Raw genomic sequence first — 10,162 nt, 5'->3', positions numbered from 1 at the left:
TTAATCTAGAAAACAGCAAAATCTGGAAATAATAGAATCATGACTTATTATATAGGGGCTTAAAGTAGGAAAACACAGGGAAATGATGACTGTGATATTTAATAACCACCAATTTAAATTATGAGAAAGAGCAATGTAGCCATGCAAAATGGAGGAGAGGGTATAAAAAGCTATAAAGGTGCAAACCAAGACCAAAATGGTCTGTCTGGCTCTGGATTCAGGAGAGATTCTCGGGAAGGTATGAGTACTGAGTATATGTTGAACCCTCTTCTTGTGCCAGTAAAGTATGACAATCATGGAGATGCTGGAACATACAATGAGTATAGAAAATAAAACTTCAGGGAACACCCAAAATGCTGTGAACAGTGAATCTACTATTATGTCACGACTAAGAGAGGAACAGAATTCAAAATCTCTCTTTTGTGTCTTATTTTTGCTATGTCTTTTGGTAGATGCACACATGGGGAAAACCATATTTATTACTATGTTCAGGATCCAGAGGATGTAAATAAAACAACAAACATATTTTGGTACTTTGAATTTAATACCTTTCCAATAGGAGTCAATAGGACTGATAGTAATGGCCTGGAAAATACTCAAGATGCATGTGATACTGATGGACATGCTCCTGCTCAGTCTAAGAACATATAAAATAAGTTCACATGAAACATCATTGAAGAAATGTTTCCATGAAAAAACTTTTAATATTTGAGGCACTCCTTTTGAAAGAATGGCCAAGGAGTTGGCTATGAACACATGTGCAAGAATTAAGTCTACAGTCTTTAACTTGTGTTCATGATAGTAAATGAGTAAGTAGTAGAAAAGAAAAGATACGTTTCCTAGAATTCCAAGTGTACTCTGAAGTAAAAGCACTATACCTACTGCCAAGCTCCTTGAGTCCATTCTGTCATTCAGCATTTCTTCTTTTAAATTTTGACAATTATGTCCCTGTGCCAAGTCATTCAAGTTATGCAAATCATGAAATTTTCTGACCTGTCCTCTTGGAGGACACACAACCGAGTTCAAGATTGAAAATGCAGTTTATAAGTTAACAAGAGAGTCTCAAAACACATGCCATCTGTAATAACTTTCATTGAAATTGTTGAAGTCTACAGTTTTCATGTTTATGGAGTGAGTTTCTTAAAATGTTCAGCATTAGAAATAAGACCATAATTCAATGATGAGGCAATCAGCAATTCAGTTCAAGTGGAAAGAATGCTAACTTCTAGATCCCAGAATAAACTGTTCCTTATTCATCATATTGCTGGAAAACAGACTTCGATCTGCAGCTTCAAATGGAAAAACTTCCATGCTGTCCATGTCATGCAACATTTCAGCTTAAACAATGTACATTTTACCTCAACAAAGTGAATGTTTCTAAATTCTTGTAGGAAAAAATATTTACAATATAGTATAAAATACTCTAATCCTGGGGGTAAAATGATGAGCTACATAATGTTAAATTAAGAGATACAGCTCACCAGATTTTACACTCACATTCAGAATTATTCACTAGGTGCAGGGAAGAGAAAAAAAGGTATATGTTCTGTTTGGTAGACTCATGAAATTTATAACCAATCACATTAAATGTGAAATAAACAGGGAATGTCCAGTATTCTAATTAGATCTGTTGCCAGATGTGATAATGTAGTAGAAGAAATCCAAAGTAAAACTGGCTTGAAACACCAGTCATTGATAAGAAAAAGGATAAGTTACATATGTGACACACTGTTAATGGTATTCCCGTTGGCTCAAATGTTTTTGCTGGAGTCAATGGCCAATTGCTTGTGCACAATCTCACTCTTGTGTAAATATCTTCAAAGACAAATTTTAAAATATATGTGAAAGAAGTGGCATCTAACCAAGGACCTCTGAATGCATTCTTTGAGAATACACTACATAAATTAAACATGGTAATAAATGTGTTAATCCTCGAACCCAGGATGTAGAGATAGGCAGGGCATTGTGAGTTCAAGGCCAGCCTAGTCTACATAATCATTCCAGGACAGTCAGAACTACATAGTGAGACCCTGAGTCAAAATAATCAAACAGACAAAATTGAATAGACTGCCTCTTCTGATATTCACAGAGATGTGCTGTGTAGCAGCATACATAAAAATTCATTAGAAAAGAGGAAATTCTAAGATAAATTGAAGTTTATATGACATACATCCATTCAGGCAAATATAAAAGCAGGTCATCAGTGACCCAGTCTCTTACAAGTCAACACTGACATGAACCCATGTCTCCACAGTTCTATCCTACCAAGAACGAAACAGAGTTCTATGACTAATGCACTGACTTAGAAGTGAAAAATATTTAGTTGTCACTGTGTTATATCTATTTCATAAAGGAGAGAAGTTCAGACAAGGTTTCCTTCTGTTAATCTTAACTGGCATGGAACTTCTTGAAACTCCTCCCTTGACCTTTGTATTTCTGGGATTATCGTATTCAGTCAACTTCAGTTTCTTGATGAATGTGCTATACACTAGGTTGATTTTCACTTATAAATTCAAGTGGCCTTGGCATTGTGTGTTTTATTTCTTTGTTTTCTAGAAAAAGAAATATAATTACCTTTCACAGTAACAGAAAGAAGTTTTGTTAGTGATAACTTGAATATAATTAATATAAAGTGTGTTCTCTACCAAATGAAAATCATAGAGCTACAGGTCCAGATCATGATCCCAGTAAAAGCACTCATGAATAATAACTTGATGAATACTGTGACTGCATCATAACACATATTGGAAAACTATCCTGAATCTTTGTGGCATTTTAAAATTATTTAGCTTTTATTTTAGATAAAATTATACAAAGAAGGGCATTTTCAAGAACCTACAGAGCCCTATAGAGACGAGTTTAGAAAAGCAGTACACTTGTCAACATCTTTGGTTCCACCTACCTTGAGTACTTAGTTTACTGGTACTGGACATACTGGCTTAGGATGGTGTTTTAACACGTAAAATCTGTCTGGACAGAGAAAATATTCAAAGTCACAGAAAATTCTCCAAACTCAGCTGCTAAAGCCTTGAAAGACAAGGACTAGGAATGCAATGCACCATATTTAAGAATCAAGTATAAGAACCTGAATGCTCATTCGGTGTATAGAGCAAATGGAACAGTGGAAGTGGGAGCACACAGGAAAACATTGTCACCCAGGCAGGTGTGAAGCATTCCTGTTTTCCAATTCCTGCAGGTAACTTGCCAGTTTCCAGTGATTGACATTTGTCTTCAAGGCCATAAAAATTTTCAGCCATAGGCAGTGTGATCAAGTTTAGTACATCTGAAATAAACTTTTCTCATATAAGAGGACTTACTGACAATTTAATTGCACTTAGTATTCCTGGAGTTAAACTGAACTGCAAACAGAGATGGCTGTTTATTAATCTGTGTTACAATACTTTTCCTCTGGGACCTCTGGTGATTTGCATAGAAATCTGATGTTTACAATGTAGTTCCCCTCACTGGCAAGACAAAAACTGAGAAAAACCTTGTGGATGATTGCCTAAAGAAAAAAATAGGTCATTCAGAGCTGTTTGGACACTTGAAAAATGAGAATACAGCCTGTCTGCTTCTGCAAAGAGGCACTAGTGTTTTATTTAGTAGTGCTACATCAGACACATTTTAAAATATCATATTGCTATAAATTTTATTTCTATTCTACCCTGCATTGACATCATATAAAAATTCAATTTAGTCCTACAGAAACAATTTGTGTCCAATTTGGATATCATGAATGCAAGATATACCCAATATTCATTTTTGCAGCAAACTTGTGCTTATGATTGTTGATAGTAAAACATAAGAAAATTTCTCAAATGAAGAATTGAACAGCATTTCTTTTATGAGACTTGTTCACGATTCATAATCAGCAATGAAATAAGAAAACTAATGTATGAAACAATTCTATGACATAGAAACTAACTTATTGCCATGATAGGCAGAGAGGTACGGTGGTAAACTGCTTAGAGTATAGGTAGAAGGATCTATGTTCTCATATCTCACATAAAAACATAACTACTGTATTGTAGATAGCACCAGAAAAGTAGACATAGGTGATTGGCTGGGGATCTCTGATTACCCAGTTCAGCTTGCTGAAAGAGTTTCAGGTTGTTAAAAGACTGATTCAATAACAAACAAGGTTAAATTATCTAAGTCCAACAGAACACTTAAGAGATAGTTCTACTGAACTCACAATTAACCTATACATACATACACACATACATAAACACAGACATAAACACACACATATATTTACACACATACAAATGCACACATGTATATAGACAGAAAAGCATTAAATTCTGCCATTTTAAAATGAGTCTTACAAATGATTTTTATCAAAGTTTATCAAACTGGAAGTAATAAATCCAATTTGTAAATTGCATTTGACCTCAAAATATACATAGACTAAAAGAATGTAAAATATGTACTTGTACCTTTAAGCACACAAGAAAATATGAGCTGTGGAGACATCCCCATGTTTAAGACTCTGCCTTTACACTCAAATTATGGGTTCCAACAATTTCAACTATCAAAATTAGAAGTTGAAACGTAAGGTGGGCATACAATTCGAGTATCACTAAACCAGAAGAAAAAACAGGAGATGGATTGTTCCAGATAAGTCGTTTGCAAGATTCACAATTAAAAATGTCACCTCCCCTTCAGCCCCATGTTCCAAAGTTCAAGAAGGAAGGCAGCCTCAGGTCATAGCACTGAGTCTCAGATACAACCAGCTCCACACCAGTCAAAGATGGAGTGCTGCCTAGAAATGTATTTCACCCAGAGGCAAGTCTAGATTTCAGTTCCTCCTCAGGAGGAGACTACTTTGATAATCATTATACACTTTAAGATTTTATACCATAATCTATGTTTGTCATTTTGAGAATTTACAATCTGATTCATGTAAAGTATGAGAAATTGGAATTGGAAAAAACATTATTACTATCATCCTCCATCACACTTGAAGTTAGATTCATTATCACTGGAATGATTCATCAATAATCTGGCAGAGATTTTTTTACATTATTTTTACACATCAGGTATTATCACAAAGCCAGGGAAAGTGTTCACCTCAGTACTTCTGTTTATAGCCCAGAAAGCCTTCCTCTTTGTTAAGATTCACACTGCACTATTTCTACCCAGAACATTTTTTTTCCAGACATGAGCACTTACCAGATCTCCCTTCTCTGTTTTCTCTGCCTTCCAGATTAAAATTCACAAAGATCACTTGACTCGTTTCTTCTGCAAATCTTCAAATTAGGGTGCAGCTCCTGATATAACATCCAGCACTGTGTAAGTAGTAGGCAACCCAACATTGAGATAAAGGATCACAACTTGATGACCTCACCTCCCTTCAGAACTACAAACTTCTCACTTGTAGTTGTAATGACTATGATAGCTTTGGGAGCCAAGGACTTTGCTGAAACATTTCTTTATCCATTTGCCAATTAACACCATGAATGTCCATTTCTCCAAAGGATAGAAGTGTTTATGGAGCCTGTTACATTTTCATGATCCCTGAAGGCTGACTGGGAGGGACTGTTCAAGGAACACCAAGCTCTAGTGAGCTTTCTCTCATTGGAGTTGTTTTCTCTGGGTTCTTTTACAAAAAGAGAAGTCAGTTACTACTTTTCATTTCCCAGGGTTGACCCACTTCCATTCATTGGGGCAGGAAATTGGGGCTAGCTAATGAAATGTCTATAAGAGAAAAATATGATGTCATAATCTGCACAAGAAATCACTGAAATCTTGGTACAACTGGATATAAAGTAACTGGAAATGATGCTATGGAATATGCTAGAAAAAATTACAAGTATCACCTGGTAGGAAGTCTGATCAGTTTATCAGTGCTTTAATCTGAAAAATAAACATAGATTAAATATAGATATAGATATACTTTGATCGGAAATGAAGGTGCCTATATGCATTAAGTTGACATAACCAAGTGTTATCATTTGAATCTATAGTCAATGAGTAGAAACCTAGAAAATCTAGGAATTTTTCCTTTTATTGAAGATTTTGTTTTCATTTAATATATTCTGATTATTGTTTCCATTTGCTTTACCCCTTCCATTTCCTTTGAGCCACCCCTCCAATCTTTGTTCACCTCCTTTCTGTTCTTGATTTGTAAAAAGCTTTATGGAATAATTATAATAATATGATTAAAATATTTAATTAATGTAATAAAACAAAATCAAACACCTCAGGATAGGACAAAACAGAAGTAAAAGAACCCAAGAAAAGTACAAGGAAGAAATTTTTCAAAAGGCTGAGATTTACTTGTTCCTATGTAAGAACAAAACTGGAACCTCTGACCAATGCTCATAGTTAGTGAAGGTTAAAAAGAAAAGAAAAAATTAAATTAAAGAAAAAATTAAAAAGTCGTAAAATCAAAGATGAAAGGAAAGGACCTTGGCAGGCATTAAAAGTCAAGGACTCTTCAAACTTGACCTTATTTTCTGTAGGTGCACCTCCTGTTGAACTTATCCACCCTTAAGAGAAGCTTGTTTTCCCAGTGTGAACCCATTGGAAAAAAACTAAATCTTAATTTGCAAGTGTTAATCAATTGAAGAAAGGCACTAAGATACCAATAGAAGGGTATGTCTACTTCACTCTCAGTTCTAGGAATTCATCTGGTTCCAACACTTAAAGGACCTGTGTGTACTGTAATAGACTGTATTTTCATGTATGTCTGTCCTATTGTGATTAGAAGGCCTTGTTTCCTACCTTAATATATCCCCTCTGTCTCTTAAAAACTTTCTGCCTCTTTTTGTGTAGGGTTTCGTGAGCCTTGAGAGAAGCAATCTGATGAAGCCATCCTGTTTCAGGATGAGTGTTCCAAAGTCTCTCACTCACTGAATTTTGTTTGTTATCTGTCTGTATTTACTATTGTCTGTTATAAAAGGAAGTTTCTTTGATAACAGCTGTGTAAGACAATGTTTACTGAATATAGCAGAATGTCATTAGGAGTCATTTTATTTTTACAACAATATTATTGTTCTTCCCCTAGGTCCATGGGCTTCATTCTAGTCTCAGGTTCTTGATCAACCAAGCAGTGTGGTATATGGATTCCACTTCAAGGAGTATACATTAAGTCAAGTCAGATATTGTGTAGTTACTCCCACAAGCTTTGTGTCGCTATTGCACTAACATAACTTGAAGGCAGGATACTATTGCATATTGATATATACAATGTCATTATATACTGAAGTAGAAGGCCTGGCATTCACTTTTCTACTTTGATAACTTGCAGAGGGTACCACTTCACAGAGATAAAAGCTTTAGGTATGAACAAACTTGACTTCTGCATGATCAGTGCTTGTGTATGTGTTGTCTTTAGCAACAGCACCTCCTACAGTTTGTGGAGAGCAATCTATAGTCTTGGCAAAAGCTTTGTTTGTGTATTCCTGTGGCAACCAGTTAGCTAACAGCTCAATTAGATGTATCACATTTCTGGCATTAGAAGCTTCATTTGATGACAAGAGATGCCTGGTTGCAACTATGTCTCCATTATTATATTGTGATTTCATTTAGGGGACCTTCATACATTAAATGTTTCAGGAAGTTTTTACTAAATTAAGTTTCGATACTTCCCGTCAAATGTTCCTTAATATTAGATGTCTTACCATGTATTCCCTCCCTTGTCCCCCTCTTCTCTCTCACTCAGCATTTGCAATTCCTTTTCAAGCTTTCCCCTATGCCTTTTTCATTAGTAGCTATTCTAAGTTCCTTTCTCAGGGAAATAAATCTGTCCACCCTTAGTCACTTTCTGTCCACTTATCCTCTGTGATACTATTTCTTGGTTATAATTGATCTAAGATGTAATATACATGTATAAGTGTTGAAATAGGAGCAGCGGGGCTGCGTCCCCAGCAACCCGCTGCCCGCAAGGCTAGCTTTACCTGAAATAATTACACGGACACTGTATTCTTTTAATAACTGCTTGGCCCATTCCTATCTAGTCTCTTCTAGGCTAACTCTCGCACCTGGACTAGCCCATCTCTAATAATCTGCTGTAGCCCACAAGGTGGCTTACCAGGGAGATTCTAGCCTACGTCCATCCTGGGTCGGAGCTTCATCGCGTGTGCCTCAGAGAGCAGAGCTCTCGCCTCTGCCCGCAAGAGTGGAGCATCGTGTCTCTCTGAGGCGTCTGCCCCTGAGAGGAGAGCTGTCGAGTCTGACCTCACTTCCTCTTCCGCCCAGCATTCTGCTCTGTTCACTCCTCCCATCTACGTTCTAACCTATCAGGGCAAGCAGCTTCTTTATTTAATTAACCAATGACCTTCCTCCGTCATATAAGCAAAATATATACCCTATTTGTCATTCTGGGTCAGCAGTATATCACAGAGCAATTTTTCTCTTCAAATCACATCTATTTTTCTGAGAACTTCATGATTTATTCAGTAAAATTTCCTGCTGGTAAATAAATAATGGGTCTCTTACAAGCTTGTTTTGGAGCTGTGTCCCTACTCCTACCCCTCATTGCCTTTTCCTATCAGTTTGGCTTTGAAAACACATAATTTTCTATGTTTCTCTTCTATACAGTGAGTTTTCCATCCCTTAAGTATAGCCCTCTAGTCGTGTCCAAATGTAAGATGTCTAACACTTATCTCTTCCTTCCTAAATCTTAGTTTGATGAGCTTTACAGTTGAGATTGCAAAGTCAGTCTCTGCATCTCGGGCTGTAAAGACTGAACATACTAGTGCCTTGTTGATCCTCATTCAACACATTTACTGAATATAAGATATTACGGCATGTATACATTCTTAATTTTATGTATGATGTAAAAGTTATATATTATTAAGGTGAGTATGGAAGCAAGTTTTGTCCAAAATTATTTTGAGGTGTGAGGATAATCTTCAGAGTTCTAGGTCTCTTCTTGTTCTTCTTCAACAGAAGGTCTCTGTCCTCACCTGTTACTGGGTCCTCCATTGCTTTTCTGCCAACTAATAGACATCTGTAAATCACCTGCTTCCCCTAACCCTTTTATCAGTATCTTGACTTGCTTCCTTACATTTACCTATAACTCTAGGCTGCAAGATGAAAGATCCTATCTTCCAGGGTGTTTGCTGTGGTAGTGAATTCTTCCTGCTGAATTGGTTCTAAGAAAATGAGGGCAATTATAGGATGACAATTATTGAATGGCAACTCTGAATCCCAGTGTGTCTGATTCTATGAAATGCCTCACTTTGGTCAACTCATATTTCTTACAACATCACAACACTCATCATGCTTGCAAATCAGCAACAGCCCGCAATGGATATGTTTATTCCAGAAACATCCTGGCATGGACACAGATGTTGCAGGACTTTAAGTTATAAACACTGAAGACTTCTTAATTCCCTGCAACAACCAATCAGTGTTTGATGTCTTTTCTGCTAAACTATTTTTTTTTACTGAGATGAACATTAGTGGTGGAGCAAACAATTAGAGAAAATAACTTTCATTTATCTTATACAGCTCTGTTGCCTGCATTCTGTTCTACTTCTCTTATCCCTGGGCTAATTTTAACCACTCCCCCTTCCCTAGGATGTGTCTATGAGTTCTCTGTAATACCAACTTATTCTAGTGAATTAGAGAATCTCAATGTGCCTATGAGGTCTCTGTGGTACCAACTTTTTCTAGTGAATTACAGAATCTCAAGGTGTTCTGGGAACTGAGTACCATGTATGGGCAAAAAGTGATGTTGGTGAGTGTGGGCTGATCTTTCTAACAATTCTGCTGTCTAGCACCCTCAAAGGAGCATGTGTTTTGGAAGAAGAATAGTGTTAAAATTTCAGATATTTATGTTCTGTTTGCTAAATCATGAATGTTCTTTACTTTTTAATTGCTATAAATTGTTCTGCTCCATTCAATTCTTTTAGTATAAGAAGATATCCTGAACTCATGTGATATCCAATGAATAAATGTGAATTGATTTATAAAGAAGTATTATATTAATTTTTTTAAAGAATAGTACAGGGTTCAGTAAACCTACTGCTTTGGGGTTAATGTTTATAACTTTTACTATCATACTTTTTAAGTGTGATTTCTACTTAATTTTTTAATTGAACCTTCAACTAAAAATGGAAGAATGGATAAAGAAAGTGTGGAATATGTAAGCATTAGAGTATTACTCAGCAGTAAAAAAAAAATGACATCTTGAATTTTGCATGCAAAT

General features: G+C 36.0%; 1 protein-coding gene across 1 annotated transcript; it reads right to left on the bottom strand.

The window, feature by feature from the left end:
- Positions 1–944, bottom strand: LOC102002464 (vomeronasal type-1 receptor 4-like). Its single transcript, XM_005372197.2, has one exon. The coding sequence runs from the start codon at positions 916–918 to the stop codon at positions 1–3; it is 918 nt and encodes a 305-aa protein (XP_005372254.1). The 5' UTR covers positions 919–944.
- Between the last annotated feature and the right edge of the window lie 9,218 nt (positions 945–10,162).

This window comes from Microtus ochrogaster, unplaced genomic scaffold (assembly GCF_000317375.1).
Source record: "Microtus ochrogaster isolate Prairie Vole_2 unplaced genomic scaffold, MicOch1.0 UNK271, whole genome shotgun sequence".
NCBI classification, from domain to species: Eukaryota; Metazoa; Chordata; class Mammalia; order Rodentia; family Cricetidae; genus Microtus; species Microtus ochrogaster.
Note: the sequence above shows the minus strand (reverse complement) of the source record. Positions and strands in the feature narration are given on the sequence as shown.